The 25,609-nt window shown below is 48.5% G+C and overlaps 1 protein-coding gene across 18 annotated transcripts in view; it reads left to right on the top strand.

Annotated features, from left to right (window-relative positions):
- TRAK1 (trafficking kinesin protein 1) overlaps positions 1-25,609 on the top strand; it is a 102,137-nt gene that overhangs the window by 63,774 nt on the left and 12,754 nt on the right. For 6 of the 18 annotated variants that reach the window (XM_059939358.1, XM_059939345.1, XM_059939355.1 and 3 more), the window contains 11 exons: positions 2,215-2,331; positions 4,724-4,824; positions 5,645-5,753; positions 7,638-7,716; positions 8,660-8,835; positions 9,509-9,583; positions 10,135-10,272; positions 13,733-13,809; positions 14,990-15,226; positions 16,272-16,588; positions 22,737-23,084. In XM_059939358.1, the coding sequence (XP_059795341.1) occupies positions 2,215-2,331; positions 4,724-4,824; positions 5,645-5,753; positions 7,638-7,716; positions 8,660-8,835; positions 9,509-9,583; positions 10,135-10,272; positions 13,733-13,809; positions 14,990-15,226; positions 16,272-16,588; positions 22,737-23,084 (1,774 nt within the window). Of the gene's footprint in view, positions 1-509; positions 676-2,214; positions 2,332-4,723; positions 4,825-5,644; positions 5,754-7,637; positions 7,717-8,659; positions 8,836-9,508; positions 9,584-10,134; positions 10,273-13,732; positions 13,810-14,989; positions 15,227-16,271; positions 17,955-22,736; positions 23,085-25,609 lie in introns of those variants that run through there. The other 12 variants (XM_059939349.1, XM_059939357.1, XM_059939356.1 and 9 more) reach the window with 7 other exon arrangements.

Raw genomic sequence — 25,609 nt, 5'->3', positions numbered from 1 at the left:
GGCAAGCAACACGGAACAGTAGGCAGTGAGTCAACAAGCATGAAGCACCTGCTGGGTATTCAGTCTGAGGGCTTGCTCTAGTAGAGAGATTTAACAGACTGGAGTGAGATTTATGGAGACCACACTTCCAAAGGGGAATGGACAGTGGTACTACAGTTTTCACTGAGAGTTAGTCAGCTGAAACCACCTGCACTAGTTGCTAATTTTGAGGCAGCCCCTGTAGAAGTGGGTTCCCTCACACAATCCCTGTGGGTCATTTCCTCCCAGTACCAAATACGCACAACCGTTGCGTCTGAAAAGTAATAAAGGGCCACTGAGATAAGGACCCTCCTTGGTAGACACAGTAGCCGGCACGGATGAATGCACAGAGACGGGCGTCTCGGTTGGTTGGGCAGACTCACTGGTCCCCTTTGTTCCCTGGGAGGGCATGAGGGGGAGGCACAGATTGGGAAGGAGTTGGAGGAATTTATGGCTCACTTGACATGACACCCAGCTGGCTTCTGGGACAGCAGTTACAGGTTTCAGGACCATGGAAGACCTAGGGGAGAGAGACCATCATTCATGCAAGAGCTCCAGAGAGCCAAATCGCTGTTGGATCCAGTCCCCCCAAACTATGCTCTGACCTCCAGTACTCTGCTCGTAATTCAGCGAAACTCCCGTGATGAGCAAAGGAAGGTGTGCTACTATTGCATGGTATAATTTGGTGGATATATAAGAAGTTAGAAATAAAAGATGCTTTTTGAAATATCTTACAACTCAATGAATCATAGAGCTAGAAGATTCTTTCAAGGGTCCCTCAGCAAGTCTGCCCATCCACCCTACCTCATCTCACAGACGAGGGAACTGGGCCCCAGGGATGTTGAATCAGAACCCAGACTCAAATTTTAGGGTAGAACGGTTCACCTGGAGCAGTTAAACTTTTGACGGGTACCTGCTATAAGAAATGCCTCTTAGGTTGTCGGTAAATGTGTGACAAGCAAAATTTAAGCATGAAGTGATAACCTTACTATGTGGAATGCACTTTGGTATTTCAGTTCTATGCTGTTGAATGTCATTTAAAACAAAATGGCAGTTACCGTGACTAAAATGATTCTCAACCTACTGATGGTTTATAATCTGTGTTTGGAAAAGATGAATCTAGAGTGTACCCGATCCTTGTTAAGTGGAAGCCGTAAGACTACATGGTTATCAGAAGCGAGGATTCCTGAATCCCCAGCTTTTTTTCTGCTCAAAACCCCATGTCCCTCTTCTTCTGCTTTTTACACCAGATGAACAGAATAATTAGCATAGGCTTCTAAAAGGATTTCATTTTCCGGAGCTCTCCTCCCCATGCCAATCCCCACCTAAAAGTGAGCAAGTGAATCTGCTCGTGGTGGCCAGCAGTTTCACCAGCAAGGATCAGTGAGTCTGCCTTTGGTGACGGCGTCCGCCCCGCTGTCTCCACTGTCAGGCAACAGCTTTCCTCCCATAAAGGCAGCTGTATCTTTGAATGCCAGTAAAGATTTTCCTCTGTGTACTGCTGTGCTCTAAATGTCAGCAACTGAGCTAACAGAAAATTCTGTCTGCAACAGTCTTTGTTTCTGAAGTAGGGCAATTTTATGCATTGTTTCTCCATTTTTAAAGCTATTTTTTAAAAAATAAAGCCTAAGTAGCCTACCTCCCATAAGTAGAAGAAACACATAACTGTATTCTATTTTAGAGTAACTTTAAACATTTTTGTTTCATACGCGGTAAATCTAAGGAACTCAGTAAATTCCAGCTTAACGTGTGCCAAAGAGGCTGCCTTAGCTATTTTAAGTGCACTTTGGAATTTCTGGATTCGCTTATTCATTGAGCAAATAGTTACCGAGTGTCTCCCTGTGCTGGGTGCTGGCGATACAATAGCCCAGCCCTTCAGGTAGAGAGACGGGTTATCAAATGATTACACAAGGACCAAAAGCAGTTGCATAGAAAGGTTTTTGGAAGCATGTCTTTCCTGTAGGAAGAGGCCTGTTTTCATTAGATCGGAAGGTTGCCTTTCATTGCTTGGGGCCCGGGTAGCTGAGTGAGCTCCTCTCTGAACAGGTATCAGACGCTGGTGCGTGGCTGGTGAATTAGTTAATTCCCTTGTCCTTGCTGAACGCCCTTGTTTTCCTCAGTTGACACTGAGCTCTGTGGGCTCCTGCTGGAAGCACGGGTTCTCTCAACCTCTGCTCTCGCTTCTGCCTTTCACAGAAAGAGCGGGATCTAGAGTTGGCTGCTCGGATCGGCCAGTCGTTGTTGAAGAAGAACAAGACGCTAACCGAGAGGAATGAGCTGCTGGAGGAGCAGGTGGAGCACATCAGGGAGGAGGTGAGGACCTGGCAGCAGGGGCGTCTGCAGGGGCTTGGGTGCCGCAAAAGGCGCGCCCAAGGAAGGTGATGATCTTAACGGGACCCCGTTGGGAAAGTCCCTCCCCGGACGTGGAGAGCTGCCTTTCTGCTGCCCCTCCTGTTCATTTGCGTCTCCTTCCGACAGTGTGGACGGGTCGCCCAGGCTGGGACCAGCCCTCACGTGGTCAATAGGCCCCCAGTGTGGACCAGCTACAGCCCGTGTTCTCCAAGAGTCTAGATCATCATGTCAGCTGAGAAAGACACTCAGAGCTTGGCTAAAGGGCACGCAGGCTATTCCAACAATGAGCAGGGATTTCCGAGCCGGGGTGGGCGTTGGCAGGAGGAGAAGGAACTGCAGCCAGAGGCCAGCCGTGCTGCAGAGTGAGGCAGTGACCGCCCCTTCATCAGCACAATATAATTTTGTGTTTCTAAAACAAAACCAAAAATAGCCTATTGTTTTCATGAGAGAAGCCCTACTATGTGAATGATACAAATCTTGGCCTATGTCTTCAGCCCCCATCATTATGGGGGGTGGGGGGCAGGGGAAGAACATTTTAGGCTTAACTTAGGGGCTGAGGTCTCAGAGGAGCAGCGCTGGTTTTCTGGGAGGGATACGGTGTGGACCGGAGGAGGAAGGCTGCAGAGTCGGGCGGGGTTGCTACAGCCAGAATTAGGAGCTTACAGCCAGGCCCCCCTTGCTAGTGTCTTCGCCATCATCCTCACTGGCCTTTGAACAGTGAATCTGAGCTGTGAGGACATTGATTGGCTTTCCTTCTTCTCCCTTATTTTCTATCAGAAACTTTCTTAGTGGGGAGGGGCGGCGAGGATGCCCTTATTCATGTCCCTAAGACGTATTCAGACTTTTTCCTCGTTGAAGATATTCCCAGCTATTGTTGTCTGGGTTTACCAATCATTTAATGTGATGAAACAGAGTAGCCACTCGATAAGAAAAAGTTTTTTTAAGGGTTTATTGTAATTTTTATTGACTTTTTTTTTTTTTTTCCCTTCCGGTGTTACTGAGATATAATTGATGTACAGCACTGTATAAAGACAAGTTTTAATCCTGGGCTTTCTTTAAAAGGTGATGAGGTAGGATACGGTCGTGTTCAAGGAGAAATAAAGTTGACCCCTGCTCTCCCGGCCTCCAGCATCATGACCTGAATCTCCCTTCTCCCAAGTATGGGAGAAGGTCAGCCTGGCCCCCTACTTGGCCCCTTCTGAGCAGAGGGACATGCCGTCAGGAACCAGTAAATGGTCACCCGTCGCCCCTCACGCGCTGCTTCTCCAAGGTGCTGCCCTTGCTTGGGGCTTCCTCTCCTCACACAAAGTGCATCCTGCACTTGGGGGTGGAAGTGACTTTTTGTCCCCTTGGGAAACCTTGGAGTTTGAAAACTGTTTCCCTTTGGCACATCATTAAATGATCAGTCTAGGTGTTGAAGCTGAAGCCTTTACACACATAAAACTGGTTTCTCCATGGAAGATAAAATATACTCACGGTGTTGTGTAGGAAAGTTGGGATAAACTATAGACCCCAAATCAAATTAGAAGCAAGAAAGAATTAGAACAATTATAATTCTCGCTCACAATGCTGGTCGCCTATTCATCGGTGCTGAATGGTGAAAGGGCAGGTGAAAATTTTTATGGCTCAGGTCTGTTTATTTTAAACCTGAAGTATAAATAAGTGTGACTTGCAGAACCATCCTTGCAGTAGTCGGTACGGCCAGTTCCTGATGGTTGCCTCTTTTCTTCCTGTATCTGGAATGCCTGTCTTGTAATCATCGAGTACAAAGCAAGGTCTGGCCAAGCTTGGCCAGAGTTCCTGTGAGGGTGTAGCCGTCACAAGGTGGGGCTATGAGATTTTCCAAGCGGGAGAACAAGGGTTGACGGGCTCGCTGCTTGTAGCTGCCCACCCGGAACTGACATCACCAGGGTCCTGGTCCGAGATGGGATTTGGTTTTGGCAGAAGTGGATGACCTCTTCCTCCATGTGGTAACATGGTCCGCTTCTCTGAGTGTTTTCCCAGCTGGTCATCTATTTACTTGCAAAGCTGTCCCCTATGCTGTCTTGCCGCCCCCCGCCCCCCGCCCCAGCCATCATTCTAGCACCTTCTAGTCCCCTCTCACCTCTTCTTTGTACCAAAGTAAAAACTACAAATTTAAACAGAGGGATTTTTGCCGAAAAGTAATTGATTGTATTTTTCTTAAATGGGATCAAACTCAGCCCTTTGTTTTCCTTGAATAGCACAAAATCGGTGACAAGCCTTCACTTTGAATGAGGAATTTAAAAAATGTTGTCACTGAGCAATAAGTGTTTCAGCGCGAGCGGGGATGCTGTCACATGTAGAGAGCGCCTGACGGGCTGTGTTTGTGCAGGTGTCACAGCTCCGGCATGAACTGTCCATGAAGGATGAACTGCTTCAGTTCTACTCCAGCGCCGCAGAGGAGAGCGAGCCGGAGTCTGTGTGCTCCACCCCGTAAGTCACCCAAGGGCCTGTCTCTAGGGGCCGGAGCGCTGGCTGCCTGTGGTCCGTGTCCTTGGAGTTGCCTAGACAGCGTCACCTTCACTGGCAGCACAGGTCGGCTGCTCTCAGCCTCCTGTAGGCCAAGCATCTCTGAGTGCCTCCAACAGATGGATTTTCCTATTCTGATGGGACTTTAGTTTTCCTCTTCCTGGGTCTTGCTGCTTATTTGTCAGTTTAGATTGGTTTGGCCTGGCTGTTAAGGAGTAACAGGCTGGACTCTGCCTTTGGAGGAAATACAGGGTTCTGGAGCCAGCAGTGCTGTGGTGGGTCCTTGGGGGGGCGCTTTTCTGAGTCAGCAGAGGCTCCTATTAGGAGCATGAACTCTAGAGCCCGATGGCCTGAGTTCAGATCTTGGCTCTGTGGCTCGTGGCCAAGTTACTTAACCTCTCTATGCTTGTTTGCTCATTTGTAAAGTGGGCATAATAATAGTACTCAGTTCTTAGGGCTGTGAGCACTGAATGGGTTCATACATGTAGAGTACTTAAAATAGTTCTTGGCACATAGAAGGCATCCCAGACTGTGTAGACTTCAAATAGAGTTGATTCCCCCGAAGTCTGAGGCAAAGTGGCAGCAAAGGGTTGGGATGTGGCTCTGAAGTGCCGTAAGCCCGTGCTGTTTTCCTGGTGGTGAGGGAGCAACCTGATGGGTCATTGTCACCCCTGCACCTTTCCTGAGCTTTTCCTTGAAACGGCCCTTCTTTGTGCTTCTCCGTGGTTTGCCAGGTGGTGGGAGGAAACGCCTCCCTCCCTAGAAAGTGAACTTTCTCCCCCAGGTTGAAGAGGAATGAGTCATCCTCCTCCGTCCAGAATTACTTCCATCTGGATTCTCTCCAGAAGAAGCTGAAGGACCTTGAAGAGGAGAACGTTGTACTTCGATCAGAGGTGAAGTGCACTCCCTGCCCTCGTCCCCTCTGCAAGGGTGGTGGCCCCATTTGCATGTCTGGTGAGAATAGCCGTTGATTACAGCCCCGCCGTCCTCCAGGGTGATGGTCTGTGGAAGAGCCACGTGGGCCTGGGGTCACAGCTACACCAAGTGCCCAGAGGGCGTGCCTCATTTATGAGCCGGGCATTGCCTTCAAAGGGCAGCACATACTGTCTGGGCTGCAGCAGACAGACTGGTGAATTATGCAGCATGAGGATGGGTGAGAGTGGCAAACCCTTCTCCTTCTCGGTCAGGGCCAAAGCTCCTGGAAAGCGGGGCCTTGCCATGGTGGTCTCCAGCTCGGACGTAGAAATGACTTGGAGGCCTGCTGTGAAAGCCTCGTTTTCACGTTACTGCAGGTCAGATGTGCCCTAATAGTACACGAGAACTTGGAGACATATTTCTTAGACAATTAACTTAAAAAGGTTGAACTGAGTGAGGCAGCTTGGAAACCCGTGCTTTTGAGTATTTCTGATTGGCTAGTCACTGTGGTGGGTACTGTGCCTGCGTTCTTTTTTAAAAAATCTTCACAACAAGGCTGGAAGCTGGTTACTTTGATTCTCATTTACAGTAGGGAAAACCGGGACCCAGGCTGCTAAGTGTTGGGATTGCCCAAGATCTTGCAAATTAGTGAGCAACGGAGCCAGGGTTTGTAAGTCTCTGTGGCTCCAAACCCCACATTATTTCCCTTCACCCACTGCCCCTATCCAGAAATACAGATGCATGCAAATTTAGTACTTTTTGTTTAATTATCAGTGAGTTTGTGCTCTCTAGCCAGAGGTATGGTACAGCCCTATTGATCAGGCCCTTGTCTGTCAGGTTTGGGCTGCATGTTCAGCTAAGCTGGCCCAGGGCTCCCCAAAGTCCCTCCAATAGGGCAGACCACCTGTCACCTCGAACTTGCCTCACACGTTGGAAAGAGCCTCATGTCTGGGCTTAACAGGATGGACTTTTGCCTGAGGAAAGGGTCATTCATGTCTCTGAGCCATCACCGCTTCCAGCCTCTCATTTACTGATGGGAGACGTCAGCCCAGTGCGACCAAGCTTTCTCTGCCAGCCAGTGGCTGAGCCAAGACTACAGTCCAGTTTTCCCCATTCTGAGTTCCAGCACCTGCCCCAAGTAAATGCTCTAGCCCCAGGCACACAGCAATTTGTCCCTCTGTCGGAGTCTTCCCCTAAAGCAAGTGGAGGGAATCTGATCCCAGCCACAGATTCCGGCTCCTGCATCTGGCTTTCAGGACTGCGGCATCTCTGGGGCCAGGACCTGAGGGCTCAGAGATACCTCTCTAACTGGGGCCTTTTCCTGGGGCCTTCAGATCTCTTATCTTCCCACCTTTTCAGCCGGGAGCAAAGCCACCCAGAGTCCGAGGGTAGCTCTTGGGTCTCTGAACTTTAATGCTTTCATATTGTACCCTGTTTTTACTCAGCTGAATAGAGCAGGTCTAACTCCCACTCAGAACCTCATAGGATGGTGCCCGGCACAGAGTAGGTGTGATAAGTGTTAGCCATTCTTGTGGTGGTGGTTATCCTTAGAATGCCCACAGTAGGCAGGGCTGTGTCATAGGCACTGTTTGGGTCACAAGGGGATCCATGACTATGAGCCAGGACAGACACACGTGAATAGACAGGCCGACTGATAGAGGGGGGCGCTCACAAGAGTTTTAGCAACTGCTTTGTGCGGTGCCCTCTAGTGGTCGGGATTGACTTTCTGTATCTGAGGGCTCTGTGGGTCACAGCTGGGGAGATGCTGAAGGGCAGCTTTCCAGACCCAGGTTAGCCCTTGCTGCATCCCCTAGGCTGTCCGGGTGTGACTGTGGGATCTCTGACCTGAGCCTCGTCCACAGGCCTGCCAGCTGAAGACGGAGACCATTACCTATGAAGAGAAGGAACAGCAGCTGGTCAACGACTGCGTGAAGGAGCTGAGTATGGCCTGCCCCCCACCCACCCCTGTCCCCCGCTTTTACTTCCCCCATCTGCCATCATTAAGACCAGACGGATTTGCATCACCTGATAGAGTGTGGTCTTCCTGCCAGCCTGGGCTCAGTCGCATTTTTTTCTGAAAACTAGAGGCCTCCCCTGGTCTTGTGTGGCACCCCCTCACCCTCGTTTATGAGACACTGGGTGCGGTGTTGTCAGCCGTACGTTCCCCCAATCTCTCGCAATTAATTAAAATTAATTTTAATTTTGGCTTTCTGCTGGAATATCGGTTATTTAATGTCTGACTTAGGTCCAGCTTCGGAGTCCTGAGCTGAAGATGTGGAAGAACAGCCTTATAGTATCAGTAATTTGATGTGTAAACGTTGAGGCCAGAGTTCTCAGCTTTGCAAATATGATGTGCTTCCACCCCACCCTCTCCATTATAAGTTTACACAGTAAGACAAACGGGCAACACAGTATTCTGAGTGTCAGCAAAACACTTAAGTCAATGAAACACACCCTATGTTTAAATCTAGTAAAATGAGTTATGGCTCTGAATATGGGTTGAAAACGCCCAGGGGAATTGTGTTGTGCATGGCAATAGTTCCTTTCTAGAACAGAGTGCAGCAGGGGTTCCTGTTACTGATGGGGGTGTGTTCCTGTGTGGAACGTGCAGAATTGGCCAGAGGCACCTTCTGTTTGGTATGGCACCTCCGGGCTGCCTGCCAAAGCCTGCCCGATTTTCTCTGGGGAGGTGGCTCTGGGCAGTGGGGTGAGGACCCACACAGAGCCTGCGAGCCGCAGCTGGTGGGCCGGTTCCTCCTCACGACAGACCGAGCCCACATAGGAAGATGGGGACTCTCCCTCCAAGCCATCTTCACGTGCCCTCTCCACTCCTCCCCCCTGTCTTGCAATAAAGATGTTTTTTTTTTTTGGACAAACCACAAAGAAACCATTCTCTCTGGCTCTTGCGACTGTCGTTTCTTGGTCAAAGGGGATGCCAACGTGCAGATTGCCAGTATCTCGGAGGAACTGGCCAAGAAGACGGAAGATGCTGCCCGCCAGCAGGAGGAGATCACACACCTGCTCTCCCAAATAGTTGATTTGCAGAAGAAGGCAAAAGCTGTAAGGCTTCTGTTTCTCTGGCTGATACAAAACTAGCTGTTCTGAGATCGAGAAGGGGCATTTACCCCAAAGACAGTGCCCTTTAGATTCATATTTTAGGAATTTGTGCTGTCCCTTTAGAGCTTTTGCTAAAGCTTAGCGGATTCAATAGCATAAAATTTGTTGCCCTGAATTGGCAAGGGGATCACATTTATCACCACTTAACCTCCTAAGAAAAATCTGCAAATGAATAGAACTCATTAAGAAAGGTAAAGGGGCTGTAAACAGAGAGTTTGGGAATTCAGAGTCTGAATGATCTAGTTTGGTATTTGTCCTCACACAGGGCACCTGCATATTCCGCAGCAGAACCATGTCCCCTTTAGATTTAAGATGAAGCAGCAGAAAAAACAATTAAGTTTCCCACGTCGGGCCTTTGCTAGAAGCCTGAGGTGAAATGCTTCCAGAGAGCAGCTGTGACTATGGAGGGTAGGGGTAAGCGACAGGGAATGAACACGGACACGGGAAATACGCTGCCTTCCAAACTATATAAAAGACAAAATTTTACTCCAGTATAAGATAAAATCTCCCTGTGGGCATGTGATAGGATGATAACGGATCAGGGAATAAGAGGGGGAAAGTTAGACTTTTCTACGTGTCTTAAAAGAGAAGCTGATTTCCCTTTGCCACGTTCTAGTGTGCAGTGGAAAATGAAGAGCTTGTCCAACACCTGGGGGCCGCCAAGGATGCCCAACGGCAGCTCACGGCCGAGGTGAGTGGCTCTCCCTCACTTCATCGGGGCCCCGGTCCCAGCTGGGGTACATCAGCCTCCCTCCAGCAGGCTGTGTGGGTCCCTCCCATCTTAACAACCATTTTGATATTGAATGTCACTCTTACTCCTAAGGCGGCTCCCAGTTCCGCTGACGCCGGTCGTGAGCACCTGGGAGGCTGGGCTGTACACCAGCCTGGAGCCCGGCGCTCACGGGCTCCCGACAAACGTTCCAATAAGGGAAGGGACACAGAGCACGCCATGTCAGAGGAGCCCCGTTCAAAGATGTGGCAGGAAACGAGGGAGTGATGACTTGCCCTCTCGTTTGTTTTCTCTCAGTTGCTCGTTGTTAGTGTTTTAGGAGATTTCCGAGTCTGCAAGTAAAAGAAAAACTGTGCCTTGAGGACCCTTTGGCCTCAGGACACAGGGCAGCTGGTCCTGTGGAGGGCGGGAGCCTCTGGTAGTGATCCTGGTTCTTCCTGGCTCCTGAGTGGGTGGGTGGGGGGTACCAGGTCTCACATCCCAGCCCTCTGCCCCTTCCTGGTGTCCTGCAGCTGCGCGAGCTGGAGGACAAGTACGCCGAGTGCATGGAGATGCTCCACGAGGCGCAGGAAGAGCTCAAGAACCTGCGGAACAAGACCATGCCCAACACCACGTCCAGGCGCTACCACTCGCTGGGCCTGTTTCCCATGGTGAGTGCCCGCCTGCTGCCTGACCCCCACTTCCCGCGCTCAGGCCAGCGCGTGCTCCTGGGAGGAGGGCGGGTCTGGAGCTGAGCCTCTGCAGGTGGCTTCCCCTTTTGCAGCTTGGATCTGGATCCGAGATGAGGGCTCGCGAGCCCAGCCCGTGGCTTCTTAACCACGTGAGATGAATTGGTTCTTTATTTTCCGTCCCCCTGAATCTGTCTTTTCTACTCCTGCCCTTGGAAGATAAATTTAGTAGGAACTAGATTTAGTAGGCACCTCAGGTATTTGGAAGGCACTATACATTATTTTTCCCCGACCTTTTTAGAGTATGTGCTATTTTGGCCTCACGAGTGCATTCGAGAATTCTTAAATTGCGTTACGGTTCCGCTGGTTCTTTGTATGCTTATTAACCGTTCTGGTGGCTTTCGGCATCTGTGATCTGAAAAAAGATTTCGCTCTGTGCTGGGTGTGACATTTTTATATTTTTCATATTATTTCCCCACAATCTTATTTCTTTAACCCTGGCCTGATGTGTTTCATGTTTAAGCTTTAGGGGAATGTGGTTGAGAAGGGGGCTTTCCAGGAGGCTGAACCTCTCCCTATGGGGCTTGGGCAGCACAGGGTGATGCCACTGTGCTGGTCATTTCCCAGTAATATTTGGAGAACTTTCTAATTTTATCTTCTTCTGTCAGACTAGGGCCGCTTGAAGGTGGGGACCATGTCTTATTTGCTATTTCCTCCTTCCCTCCTTCCCTCTCTTTAATACTCTGCGCCTAGCACAGTGCTTGGTATATTGTAGAGTTGTAGGTGCTTACTAGCTATTACATCTGGATGGCTGGATCAACAGACTGAAAAGCAAACCACCAAGAACTTTTCAGGCTCTATTTCCATGCTTTGATGAGATACCAGTTCTCTCTGAGAAGAACTTTTGAGAGAAATTCCCCTAAATGAAATAGGAGTGGAGGGCTGTATAAATGTTTGTGAAAGTTGGTCCCTTTCAAATTGACCTTTACTCAGGGCTCTTTTTTCTTCACAGATTCCCCCTCCCCATGGCAGACACTGTCACCCAACCCCTTGCTGTCTGAACCACTTTTTCTAAATCATGATCTCCTTTTCCTCTTTGATTTCACATATAAAGTCAGGCGCTCTCTCTCCACCTGATTGAAATCTAAGGGAAACCAAAAAGAAAGACACAACATAAATAGTCAGCCTTCCAAGAAGCAGATTGGTGATCCAGTGATTCCAAGAATCCCAGTGAAGGCAGCAAAGGACAATACATCCCCTGAATCCCGATCTAGAACTGACTATGGTCGGCTCACAGACGGGCCCGTGTAGCTTTGTACACTCCCTGCCTCACTTTCCCTCCTTCCCGGTTTCACATCTCCTTGGGGCTGTCTTGTTTCCTGCATGCCTGGGATTCATTCTCCTGTGTTCCCACTCTCAAGGACAGACCTGTACTTTAAAGCTAAACCAGGACATAAGAAAAGTTGAATTGAAAGTCTGCATTTGGGTTTCTTCTGGAGAGATTGATTCTCAGCGTTTATTATTTGCTGAGGTGGAGCTTTTGTTTGCCCTTTTTCTGCTGTTGGCAGAGCTCAGTTTTTGAAGACGGCTATTTTTAAAGTGCATTATGCATGAAAGATATTTAAGGCAATCTAAAGCTCACATCATGCCTGTGTCTCTGGAGCAAAACACCCAGATCTGCCTCTCTTGCTCCCAGCCCTTCTCACTGCTGAATAAAACAGTGAGTAGCAGGTTTTGCTCAAGTATGTTCCCAATCCTCTTGCCTTATGGCCAAGAGTTCTTAATCTGGGATCTACAGACAGGATTCAGTGGGCCCTTGAACTTCGAGGGAGGATTATATCTTATATGTTTATTAATCCCTAACGGTACTTGGTGTTTCCTTCCTTCATGAAGGTAGGTAACAAACCACAGCGATATTAGCATCCCCGTGACTTTGTCATCCATCGAAATCACAGCTCTTTTCATAGCACGTGTCAGTGGCCACAGACGTCCCAAGACACCACCTGTGCTAATCTCCGCTTCAAAGTGACAGTCATTACCAGTCCTGAAACCCGATCCTGTGTGTTACTCTATCATACTTGCAGTTATTAATATTTTAGTAATTAACTTGGTATATCTGGCTTCCTCTTTAATCCTAATTATTTTATTCATTTAAAAACATTATTCTGAGAAGGGATCCATGCTCATCTCCAGATGGCCCAGGGGGGATCGTGGCCCCAAATGTCACAGACCTTGCTTGTGACTTTTCCTCCAGAACAGCAGTCTCATTAGTAGTTTGGTATCTTGTTTCTCTTAACTGGTATGAAGGTCCTTCCCTTGTGCAGAACTTGGAATGTAAACAGTATTAAGAAAAATAAACTAGCTTAAAAATTACAAATTCCAGACGGGAGTATCCCCAGTGGACTGTGGGGCGGCCCTGGAGGTGGACACCCTGGAGGAGGCCCCAGGCGCTGTCAGCTGGGAAGCCACTGGCCACAAGTGACTATGTAAATTTAAATCACTTAAAATTAGTGCAGTTAAGAATTCAGTTCCTCAGTCACACTGGTCACTTTTCAAGCGCTCAGTAGCCACCTGTGGCCAGTTGTCTCCCATACTGGATGGTGCAGAAAGAGAACATTCCCGTCGTCGCAGGAAGTTCTGTTGTTTGGCACGAATTTAGCCCTTCTCTTCAGGTTCTCCTAGGTGGTGTCCTCCTCTGAGGCCTCAGCAGGTGCTTTTCTGCACACCCTGGTCCTATCGGCATCCACCTGCGTGAGCATGAGGGATTGTCTGTCAGGCTCCGCTTCACCCAGTGAGGCCTGGTGGGCGGTTCAGGGAGAGGGGTACTCAGCAGGCCCCTCCATTGCTGAGTCTCAGCTTGGGGCTTGGCCCATCCAGGAGGTGAGAAGTCCTCAATGACTGGTCTTCCCCAGACCCACAGATTCACAGCCTGGCTAGAGAAAGACGCAAGTGGACTGTTCAGAGAACTGGCAAGGTCTTAATGTGTTTGCTGTCTCCTCGGGGAGGAGATGAAGGATTCCTGGCGGAAATGAGATGTGAGCCGGTTGTTAAAGGTGGGGGGGCCACAGATGGTTGGTGGGCACAGGAGCTTTCCCTGCCGGAGGCCAGGGATCATAAGAGCAGAGCCCAAACGACAGCACCCATCACTCAGGTCCTCCCCTGCAAGCTCTCTGCCTCTCCTTGTGGTCACCGCCACAGCTCCATGGTTTGGCCCAGGGAACAAAGGGTTTGCTTTCAGACCCTCAGTTCATAGGAGCAAAGGGGCTTTACCCTCAGCTCCATGGGGATCGCTCAGCCCGGCGTTCTGCCCGTGGCAGATGCTGTCACCCTGTGTTCCGAGGCCTCGGTTTATGCTCTGTGGCCAGGCTGTCTTCACGCCTTTTCTAGAGACAGAGCACTTGAATTGCTGCTCACTCACTGTGTGTCTCCCGGCTTTTCCCAGGACTCCTTGGCGGCGGAGATCGAGGGAACCATGCGCAAGGAGCTGCAGCTGGAAGAGCCCGAGTCGCCAGACATCGCGTACGGCCTTGGTTCTCAGCTCCCAGGGACTGTGGGGTGGGCCTCAGATGCCAGCAGTGATCGCTGTGATCCTTCCACAGACAGTCTAGATTAAGGGAAATTAGAGAATGCAGCTGACAACCCCCCTCCTCCTCTGGTTGGGTTTTAAATATATATTATGAACTTGCAGAAAGTTAGGGAAGGATAGATGTGTTTCCCATCTCTCTTCACACAAGCTCCATCTTGACACCACCGCTCATTTTTATCTTTCTTTTCAGTGGAAAATGTTACTTTAAAAAAATTTTGACGTCTGTTAGGAAAAGAAAAATAAGATGCAATCTGAGATACAGAGGGCTCTTTGGGGGGTGGGGTGTGAGCAAGGCTCCCATTTCCTTTCTGCATACATACCGGCCTGTGCCATCTCTCGTCCTAACTTGAGACCTTGCACTTGGCCTGCTCGGAGGTATAAGGAACCTGTGGATCTGATTTCATCAAGTTTTTTCTGTACCCAAATCCCATAGACAGAACTTAAACGGGATCCTGGAAGTGACCAGTCCCTAAGCCTCGGTGCATGTGTGAAGCCCTTTGCAGCCCAGAAAGAAGCAGCCATTATAGAAACATACCTACCTTTTTCTCCTTAGAAGAGAACAAATGAGCATCAAAGTGTGGTTCTGCTCTTAGAAATGGCAGTTTCCAGGAAAAAAAAAAAAAGACTCATTTGGTGTTTATCATCTCATTATAGAAGTTTTTAAGACTAACTTTGTCTTACTTTTTTTTTTTAATATGAATGGTCAACAAAGACTCATTCTGCAAAAATGTATTGAGCCCTGTTACATGCTGAGCAGTGAACACGGCCCTCCTGGAGTTTGCTTTCTAGAGACTATCATGAGAGAAGAAAACTAGGTGGGAGACAAAAGTTACCATTAAATATATTTGTAGGTCAAGCTTAAGGAAAGTAGGAAGCAGTATCAACTTTAGGACACAACCGCGTAGTGGAGCCCTGAATTCTGTGGGTATTGAGTCTCTTGAATTCCAGCCAACACCCTAAGAAACACGTGGAAGGCACAGGGTGTCGGGTTGCTTGGGGGTCACAGTGGGTCAGCTGCTTATTGGCTTCTCAGTGGACAGGGTTTGGAGGGTTGGACTCCAGGGTCATTCCTGCATTTGCTTAGTCACGGATGATGTTGTGCATTCTCCCCAGTCACCAGAAGCGAGTCTTTGAGACCGTAAGAAACATCAACCAGGTGGTCAAGCAGAGGTCTCTGACCCCGTCCCCCATGAACATCCCTGGCTCCAACCAGTCCTCGGCCATGAACTCGCTCCTGTCCAGCTGTGTCAGCACCCCCCGGTCCAGCTTCTACGGCAGCGACGTCGGCAACGTCGTCCTTGACAACAAGACCAACAGCATCATCCTGGAAGCAGAGTCAGCAGACCTGGGGTGAGCCAGCCGGGGTCTCTTATCTTTCTGCTTTGGGGACAGGTAGGGGGGATTGAACACAGGTTCAGTAAGCAGAAGAAGGGGGGCTGATAAGAGTCGCCTGAAAAGTGTCGACCTTTCAGGTCTCAAATCTGTTGTACCAACCGGCTGAGCTTATGCTTATCTTGATGCTGCTATGTTAACCAGTTTAAAGAGTTATAACAGGATGCACCAGAAGTCGGCTTTTCTGTTAAATGCTGGAGGAGAGGATAAATGACAATTTTTTTCTGTTAATCTTTATCTGTTAGGCTACAGACCAGACATTTGTTTCATGAACCCCTTTGTAGCTTGGATCCTGAAAGGCTGAGGAGGACTCAGGCTCTGTCTTGTGACCAGAATCTGGTTCTCTTCAGAAGGTGGGGTGCAGGGTGTCTGGCAAGTGCCCGCCACACTATGCATTCCTGGGATGGGTCCTCTTCAGCGGTGGTCTGTCCCTCTCATCCTGAAGCCCTGCGGGAACACCCCCCACCTCCATTCCATTGTCCATCCATGACTTCACAAAATTGGCTTTTCTGACTGATGGGTCAGACAGTTGGAAACTGCTCTATCAGAACTTTGGGTTTTTCTGGACTTTATTATTTTTCTGATTGAAGTATAGTTGCTGTACAATATTATGTCAGTTACAGGTAGGTGTGCAACATAGTGATTCACAATTTTTAAAGGTTTTAGTCCACTTAGAGTTATTATAAAATATTGGTTATCAGCCTGAAGAAGGTTTCTTCCTAAGGCGTCATGAGGGAGATGTTTTGTAGGGGTTGGATTTTACGTAGTGCAAATTTGCAATGCACCTTAGTGCTCCCTCCTCACCTCCCTGAGGAAAAAGAGAACCAACAGAGGGAATTTTTCTTCTGGACAGGCATTTGTTTCCCCATTTTAGCCTAAATTTCAACTGCCTTGGTTTCCTTAGAAGATCCAGCTGCCACCTGGAAACTAGCAGTAAGGCCGTCGTTGTCTAGCGCCCCCCGCTGGGTGCTCCGCGCTCACCCCCCGTTTCCCCTCCTTCCAGAAACGAGGAGCGGAGTAAGAAGCCGGGCACGCCGGGCACCCCGGGCTCCCACGACCTGGAGACGGCGCTGCGGCGGCTGTCCCTCCGCCGGGAGAACTACCTCTCGGAGAGGAGGTTCTTCGAGGAGGAGCAGGAGCGGAAGCTCAGGGAGCTGGCGGAGAAGGGCGAGCTGCTCAGCGGCTCCCTGACGCCCACCGAGAGCATCATGTCCCTGGGCACGCACTCGCGCTTCTCGGAGTTCACCGGCTTCTCTGGCATGTCGTTCAGCAGCCGCTCCTACCTGCCCGAGAAGCTGCAGATCGTCAAGCCGCTGGAAGGTGATCACAAGGGGCCTCGGCCCCTCTCTGCCCTCCTCAGCGACTCCCTGTGGTCCCTGATCCACCACCGGAAAGCTGGCAACCTCTGTAACGCCTACTCCTTTTTCTTCCGAGATAGCCACCCGCGCTGCTGGTTTGAGTTCCTCTGAGTGCCCCGGCCTCCACCTCTCCCGGTGCAGGTTTGGAAATGCACACACAGGCAGCCCAGACTAACCTCCAACTCAGCCAAAGAAAAGAAAACGTGTTAGCGCTGGTTTCCTAGTTCTCTTTCTCTTGCATTTAGAACCGTAGAAGTACAGATCTTTGGGGGAGGCAGAGGCGCTCCTAACATCCTCAGAAGTTAACTAGGACATGCCTGGGGGTGTGAGAAGTGTAGCCAATTGATGCTTTGACTTCTCAGAAAATTTGGTGTCAGGGAGGGGGTGTGCAGAGCAAACGCTGTAAGTTGTTTTCTTCAATAACCAGGTGAAAGCGGTTTGCTATTTGTTGACTCACATGCTCTGCTTTGGTCTTCAAATAAAGAGGCTGTGGCTTTCCTCAGATGCAGTGTGTTCTGAGCAAGGCTTCTAGACCTCCACAGTTTGGGGGCCGGGAAGGGGGTGACTGTGGAGGCGAGTGAGTCCTGTCCCTCCTTAAGCCTACCTTTTCCAGGGGCAATTCAGTTTCTAGTGTCAGGGACACCCTAGATGATTAACCTCATGGAGAAACTCCCCTTTTTTCCTTCTTTTTGCTTTAGGCATTATAACATGTGTTCCCCTTACCTACCACTACCCTGCTGAGAGCCACTAAGTGCTTGTAATTTTCTTTTTTTTTTTCCTCCTTTAGTTTGGAAACCCATGAGAGTTTGAGAAGGTATTTCAGAATTCTACTATGTATCTAATGCAAAGCCAAATCAGAATTTCTGTAAGGCAGTATTTCTCAACTTTTTTTTTATTACCCTCTTTAAGAAGCCATTTTAGACATTAATTCCCAATCCCTCCCCCCCAGAAAAGTTAATGCCATAGATATATGTATTATATGTGTATCTGTGCCTACAGAGAGTACCATTATTCACCCCAGAAGAACCAGTTTTCAACCCTGGGGGGCAGTATCACCCCTGTTAGGATGCATGCTGTAAGATGAGGTTTTACTTGTTAAAGACCCAAGAAATGCTGGGTGCCATAATTCTGCAAAGGAAGGAAGAGGGTGGGCGAACATTCTTTTTTCATAATTACTTTTTAATTGTATAATTTAGGTCCTTCTTAGATTTCAGAAGAGGGATGGCTCATCCTTTTTTTAACTGTTTATTCAGTTGTAAGCTTGGTGATTGTTTTCTGATCCATAATTATGTCTGTTTTTCTTTCAATAAAATCTTCCATTTCTGCAATTTTACTTTTTGCCTTTCTTTTCTTTTTTCTCCTTTGTCTCTCAAAGGTCATTGGAATTTATCATCTCTATCTTGTCTGCTTTCTATATTTTACTTTGTGTTTCATTAGATCATCTAAGGATGTGTTTTTGGATTCATTTTCCAAGCATATTGTATGTAGGAAGAGATTTTTTTTAAAAGTTATTTTGACCAATTCATCTTTTTCTCTTTTAATCTTGTGACGTAGATAGCAGTAGTTTTGTGATAAATTAATAGAATAAGAGGAAATCCCATTAGATTTGCAAGATAAATTTCAACTATAGTACCCCTGCTCACCAGGAACCCATATCACTACCATTAAAAAGTCATGTCTTATCGCTATGGGCTGTAAGGTATCCTCATGATAGAGATCTATCCCTCTGGCTCCATTTTGTAGTCCTCTGACTTCTTAGCTGTTTAAAATACAACCAATATGTTTTTTCTTCCTCTCCTCTACAATTACTTCTGTGTTACCATGTTGAATTTGATATGGTGAAGTGCTGACATGGAAGTCTGCCTGATGCTGGGTTCATTACAGCTCTAACTGTGGTGTTGGATAAGTTACTTTACCTTTTGGAGCCCTGTTTCCCTTATTGTGAAATAGGGCTCACATCTGCCACACAAGATTGTGGCAAGGAATAAATGTGATGTGTTTTTATCGTGCCCAGCATCTAATAGGTGCTTATTAACTGGTAGACTCCTTGAACTTGCCCCTATTCCAGTAACTCAGGTATAAAGGCTAGCCTTACCAGTGTTGAGACCTGGACCAGCATTGTGCTGGGGCCAATGTTCATACATCCTTTTCCACTGCCACCAAGAAGCTGATAGGATTCCCATGCTCTCCAGTGGCCCAGGTAAATGTACCTGTGGTGAGGCCCCTGGAGAATGTTGGCTGGGATCATAGCAGATAGCCAATCTGTGTCGTCCATCTGTGTCTCCCTTACCTATTTAATTAATCTTGCTATCTGCTCATTGGTGTCAGCCAAAATAACTGGGCTAGGTGTTTAAGAATACTAGCACTCTTGTCTCTTCACCTTATCTTACACGTTTTAAGCAGGTAAAGGACAAACAAAATATTCAAACTAGAAAGAGATATATCGGGATTAAAAAGATGAATCAGGCAGTATTTTTCCCCTCTATTTTGCTCTTCCTTTCTGATTGATTATAACCAGGTAGTATTTCCAAATATAAACAAGTTAATATGTAATTAGGGAAAAGCATACACTTCCAAGCTGTACATTATCCAGCAGGTTTCGTTCTAACTCTTAAGCCCTAGGTGCTCTGCTGACATAAATGGATTTAGTTTTCTTCTCCTTTGGTGACATGAAAACCTTTTAGTTAGAACAGTGGGGTGTGGAAAGAAAGCAAACAGAAGGAAAGGGGCAGTGACCGTAATTACGTTTCTGCGCTGTCCACGCCCTGCTCCATAGACCATCTTGGTGCCGACTAGGAACATGAAGGTTCCCCTCTTTGCCTGCCTGACCCCAGCTTCATTCTCATGTGGGTGGGAGAAGGTGATGGTAATGGGAGGTAGTTAATAGTACAGTGAACCTCCTGCTTTGTGCTTGACAAATAAAGGAGGCCAGGAGGGGTGGGCACGGGAGGTGGGGGGGAGCTGGGGAAACGGGATAGGAAAGAGACAACAAAGGCTCTGAATAAGGCAGAACCCCTCACACTCCACCTCCCATCCACTGCCACGCCTGGACCACCACGTTTGCTCGGGCCTCAGAACCAGTCAGGAGTGGAGATGGTCCGTGAGCCCCCTGCATGGCGTAACTCACATGACAGTCAAGTTTGCAGAGGTTGTCACCAATAGTGACTTTTGTAGAATAGAAAACACCTGTTTGAGAATTAGAACACCATTCACGTGTGTTATTGACCTGATTTCTGAGGTTCACATTATGTGAGGCCTCCTCAGTGCCGTCTGAGAGGTGGTGTTTATGGTCAAGAGGCTGGGCACTGGAGCCAGCCTGGGTTTAAAGCCTGGCTGTGCAGCCTCTGGCAAGTCACTTTACCTCCCTGCGCTCGGTTTCCTCATCTGTAACGTGAGGATGGCAGGGTTATCCTGATGACTGAGTCAGTAATGTAGGCTTCTTAGAAGAGAGCCTGGCCCTTAGTGCTCAGTAAAGGCTGGCTATTCCATGAGTAAAGGAGGCCTGAGGTGTGGGGTAAAAAGGCACGTATTATACATCTTTCAGCATAACCTTTTCATTGTAATCTCACTAGATTTCCTTGCTCTGCATTTTCAGGGAATGCAAAATACTCCATGTACTTCTGTAGCCTCTTTAACTCCAAATAGCAACTCTCTGTAGCCTCATTTCTCTCTCGGACTCATGCACGGGGTGGGGAGAGATGGGGCAGCCTGTTAAACAGATGGAGAATGGAGGCCCACGGGACTCTTTTCCGGGCCCAGACCTCCAGCCTCAATGAGTTCTTTCCCGGTGCATTGTAAACGTCTAGAACCCCCTTCAGAAGGATGAGGAGATCTGCCACTTCCTTGACATGGTTCTTCACTTTCCAGTGTGTTGACTTTCCCTTTAGTCCCCTTCCCAGTGTGGCCATGGCCACATTGCATCTGGGGATTTCTCATCTTCCTTCTAAGACCTGGATGTGCCGCCCCAAGCTGGGTGTCGTAATGCCTTGTTTAAAATTTCTCCCCAGTGCAGTTGTGTTGCCAGGAACGTGGACATGTGAACAGTGAACACACAAACCGGGGGCCCATTTTGGACTATTATGCGTGGAGGTCCCCAGGAGTGGCAGGAGAAACCCCACTGGTGGGAGACTGTGCATCTCCTGGCAGGCCCTGGACGTCCACGGGGAAGCTGCACTGCCCGCCATTTATTCCTCCATATTCTCACTGAGCCCAGGTTCCTGGCTAGTTTTCAGACCTGTGGTTTGAGGAGGGAGGCAGGAGGAGTTTACAGAAAGAACTGGGCCTTTAGCACTGAACCCTGGCTATGCTACCGCTAACTCAGTGACTCTGGAAGTTACGTAACTTCAGTGAACCTCAGTCTGTGAGGTGTGGGTAATAATTCTTAACCCTGCAGGGCGATTTTGAGGAGTGAGTCTAGGTGATACATGTAGAGCAAGCTACCCTGCTGGCACACCTCCATACAGGGTAGCTTTTTAAAAAATGGTGCCGTGGCACCTGGGACTCAGGATCCCATGCACAGGTTTGTTTCATTATATGCACCTTTCGTCTCTTTTCTTTTTTGCATTTAGAATATTTTCTAGTTATATTCAATAGTTTCGGGTTATGTAGATTGCTATCGTACTTGTGACACTTAAAACCGGGAGAGACCCCAAAGTGTGTACAATTTTTTCTCTTTTAAGTGGATTTGAAATTGCCCGTTTGCAAAATCCTTTCAAGGCTCCTCGGCCGAGACTGTCCCATAAGGAGTTATTTCCCAGCAGTGTTTAGGAGGCAGTGCGCTCACTGGGCACAGCGGAGGGTCGGGGAGTTCAGTTACATTCCTGGACCACTTCCTGGCCACACTGCCTGCCTGCCTGCCTTTCACTTCTCTTTTATCTTGACTCCTGAGCTGCTGGCCCCTGGCATCCCTGGTTCCCCTTTCTGACGTTCCCCAGGGCATCCTGGTAGTCTGGAGGGATTCTTGCCCTCCCAACAGAGGATGCCCTCGGGAAACCAGCAGTAAGTGTCTGGGAGTTCATTGAGAACTGTTCTCAAAGTCTCTCTGTTGAGCATGGAATGTTATTGGTGTGGCTAGCTTCTTCATCTGTGGAATGGGGATAGAATGCCCACGGGTGGGGCACCCACAGTACCAGGGCCGTGTGAGGGGTATTAAGTGTCCTAAGGGGGAGAAGGTTTGCTCTAGCAGATGGGTTGGGCAGAGTCCCGGCACAGAGTAACATGCTAAAGGTTCTGAGATGTAGTTCCTCAGTAAATAACACTTCTTAACCCAAGTTTCCTAAGCAGACTTGGTCTTGGAACACCTCTCTTTGGTAGCACGGGGTTTACCTTCCAGGTCCTCAAGGACGCACTCCGGTGTTATTACAGACCTTGCTTGGTGTCATCTGAGTCCCAGGCTCTGGTGTCAGCCAGGAGATGGGCTCCTCTGCTTCAGACCTCTGTGTGGACTTATGTGTTCTTAAATCACGTCTCTTTAAGCCAGTTCCCACTCCCCAAACCTGCAGCCTGTCAGGCTTGCTGGCGGAATACAGAAAACCTAGGTAAAGGAGGTGACGGCCGTGCCCACCGCTTCTCTGTGTGCTACTTTAATTTCTTTTTGCTTTTCTCTTGTTGTGGGTCCTAGAGTTGGTTGGACATCGTCTTACTCTGCCTCTGCTCTGTCTTCCCTGTTCCCAGCTGTGTGTACTTGGTATAGAATCCATACACATTCCCCGCTCCCACCCCGCTTCTGTGCTTGCCTCGCTTATTTTTTCCGCTTCTAGTTCTAAAGTGATTCTGTGTTGGATTGGGGGGTTGACATCAGTTGATTAAAATAAAGAGTTTGTCACCAAACATCCTTGGCACATAGTATGGCGTTAATTTTACTTTGTAAAAAAATTGATTTTTGTCCTTAAATTGGTGCCCCTTCCGGGCATGGAAGGGGATTAGCACCTGCTGCACAGCAGGAGGGGCAAGGGCAGCTCAATGGGTGTCCGTACCTGCGTCCACCTGTGGCACCCAGGGCCCCCTGGGGCTCACGCTCCACACTGGAGGGTGGTGAACAGCCATCCGCTTAGACCCCCGTCCTAACCCTCTCTTCTCCCTGTCGCCCCCTCTGCCCTTTCTCCTGCAAGGTTCTGCCACCCTTCACCACTGGCAGCAGTTGGCCCAGCCTCACCTCGGGGGCATCCTGGACCCCCGGCCTGGTGTGGTCACCAAGGGCTTCCGGACGCTGGACGTTGACCTGGACGAAGTGTACTGCCTTAACGACTTCGAAGAAGATGACACAGGTGACCACATTTCCCTCCCGGGCCTAGCTACCTCCACGCCAGTTCAGCACCCAGAGACCTCAGGTGAGAGGTCCCGAGCACGCGTGACTGTCTCAGGCAGCAGAAGTTACCCGAGCCGGCCTCAGGCTTTCCCAGAGGAGATGCAGGAGCCGCCAGCGGCCGAGGAGGAGGAGGAGGAGGAGGAGGGGTCTGGTGAGGGCATCGCAATCACTCCTGTAAACCTGGCATCTCTACCGGAGGCAGAGTTCCGGGCCATTCTCACTTCTGTCCCGAGCACCATCCGTAGTGGCTCTCTGTCTGTAGCTTCTGCTCGTCTGTGTGGGTGATGATGAAAGCATTCCCACTGTGCGGTTCCGTTTTTTAATAGAGTCTGATGCCTCCTTTTGTAACCAATGGGTGCGGCTCCCTGCCCATCTTGGAGGTGCATGGCCCGGCGGGCTCTTGAAGGGGAGCAGGAAAGGCTGCTAAAAAGAAGTGGATTATTGCCCCCTACCTGCCCCGAGCATCAGCTCCCCCTTTCTGTTCTGGCTCTCTCCCCATGTCTAAAAGGCAGCTTCTCAGGTCCCCTGGTGACTTCCAAACTGAGCTAAGCTGAGTTGGGCAGTTTTAGGGGCAATTATGAGTGCTGGATCGTTCAGAAGGTGAATGAGAGAATCTGTTACCTACACGATGCATTAAAATTGGAAGAAGCCCAGAAAGTGTTCAGGATTTCAGAGATCACTTCATAGATCAGCCTGTTCCCTTTCCTAACTGCAGTGAAGGCGTGTGTGTTTTCTTTCCAGCTTATACATGTGTTCAAAGTAGATTTTTTTTTTAAGTGTTTTAGCAATACTCCTTAATCCAGCAAACCCTGAGAGGATGTCAGTAAGCTTTCTTAGAGAGAGAACTCTAGATGAATCTGGAAAAGAGCACTGGCTGATCTCTGTGCCCACCTCCCTCCACCCCAGTATTAAAGATATGACCATGAGGTTGCAGAATTACACATCCTAGGCGTCACTGGGATGAAAGGCTTTGTGCCCAGCGCCCTGGCATCACAGGGTCACGTGGTTTACTATTTACCCCAGACTTCCTGGACCCCCCGGCTGCTTGGGCTGAGGGGAGAGACCCAGAAAAAGATGAATTAACCCAATGTCGTCATCCTCATGACATTCCCAAGTCACCAGATTTGAGGAGAGGACATTCATCTTTGTGACTGTTAATTTTCGTTCATGAGAGGTACAGCACTCCCCATCGAGTACAGGGCAGGAGAGAGCTGAGGTTCATGGTGGTGTCTCCCATCCCCTGGCCAAGTTCACACACCTCTGGCCAAGGAACTTTTCTTTTTTCTTTGACATAAACTTTAGAGGCATCATCAAGTAAAAAGGATTATTTAGCACCTGGGTTTATTTATGTCTTATTTTATTTTTTAGCCATTGAGTTGCCAGGTTAAGCTTGCAAGGAAATGAAAATGCATATTATTTAGGATCTTCTCACTGAAGAAAAGGAACCCTTTTTCCTTCGGTACTGTTACCTCCCTGTGTCATCGGCACTGGCGCCCCTCTGGAAGGCAGACAGTGGTACAGGAGACACTGTGTCTGCTGATTTTGTGGCTGAAGGGGCAGGCATCGTGTTGAGTGTGGTGACCCCTCCCTGCAGTCTTGCAGGTGGATTAGAAGGTGAATCCTGTAAATTTAAAGAAGCACCATTCGGTTTCTCTTGGAGAAGTCGTAGAGAAGGAATAAAGCTTATCAATTCAGCTAAGAATATCTCTCTGAGGACAGAGGGAGCGAGGGGACCAGTTATGAGGAGCTAAGTCCTAACCACTTTCCTTACCACACACAAAGGCGTATCCATTGCTTCTTCCCACCTTGCTCAAACCTGCAGCAAATCCATCCCAGCAACTTTGAGGAGAGGCACACTAACGTACAGTGGAAACTATAGAGGAGTCACATTGGTAGTGTGCATCCAGAAAGAATTATATAGATTGCTGAAGGTAATTTAGGGAAGGTCTGATCATCTAGGCAAAGGTTCTTTCGAGCTTGTTTTCTGGGTAAGACTTGGTAAAAGCTCAGTGCAGGAGGGAAAGGCACGGACAATGATTTGTCTCTTTCTTCTCTGTGGGGAATGACAGAACCACTTTGATTCTAGGAATGTAAGAAGCACGTCACTCTACATAAATCATCCCAGGGGCCCTGAGTGGCATTATGCACACAGTCTTGGAGTCACAGGTAGACAGAAAAGTTTCAGTGGGAAAGCCTGGGGCATCCTCTGTCTTGGAATTTGTACCCCCGCTGGCCTGGTCTCTGCCTTGATCTGCCCTTTCCTGTTGCCAAACAGCACAGTTCCAGGAGCTGCCATCTTCCTGGGAAGACTTAGTAGGGAGAACCTTTGAAGACAGAAGGTGATTAACCTTTCTTTTTTAACAACTGGTATTATGGGAGGCAATTGGGAAAACTTGTATATTAGGCACTTTTGTCTAGAGCCTGCTATCTCATGGAGAAAACATTTTGAGTACTGAAAAATATTTATTAATATATTTTAATGTATTATTGTGTCATTATTTGATTTTTATAATCCCATGTCTTTAAAAAGGATAAATCCTTGTTATATTTGTAAATAATTTAGATGATTAAAATGGATTATGTAAAACAATTTTTAGATTACAGTTTTACTTTATTTCAGTAATATATTTTATGTTTTAATTCATATAGAAAGCACACTTTTATCAGAAATAGACA

Source organism: Balaenoptera ricei, chromosome 11, assembly GCF_028023285.1.
Source record: "Balaenoptera ricei isolate mBalRic1 chromosome 11, mBalRic1.hap2, whole genome shotgun sequence".
NCBI lineage: Eukaryota > Metazoa > Chordata > Mammalia > Artiodactyla > Balaenopteridae > Balaenoptera > Balaenoptera ricei.
The sequence above is the reverse complement of the archived record's forward strand: the minus strand, read 5'-3'. Positions and strand labels throughout refer to the sequence as shown.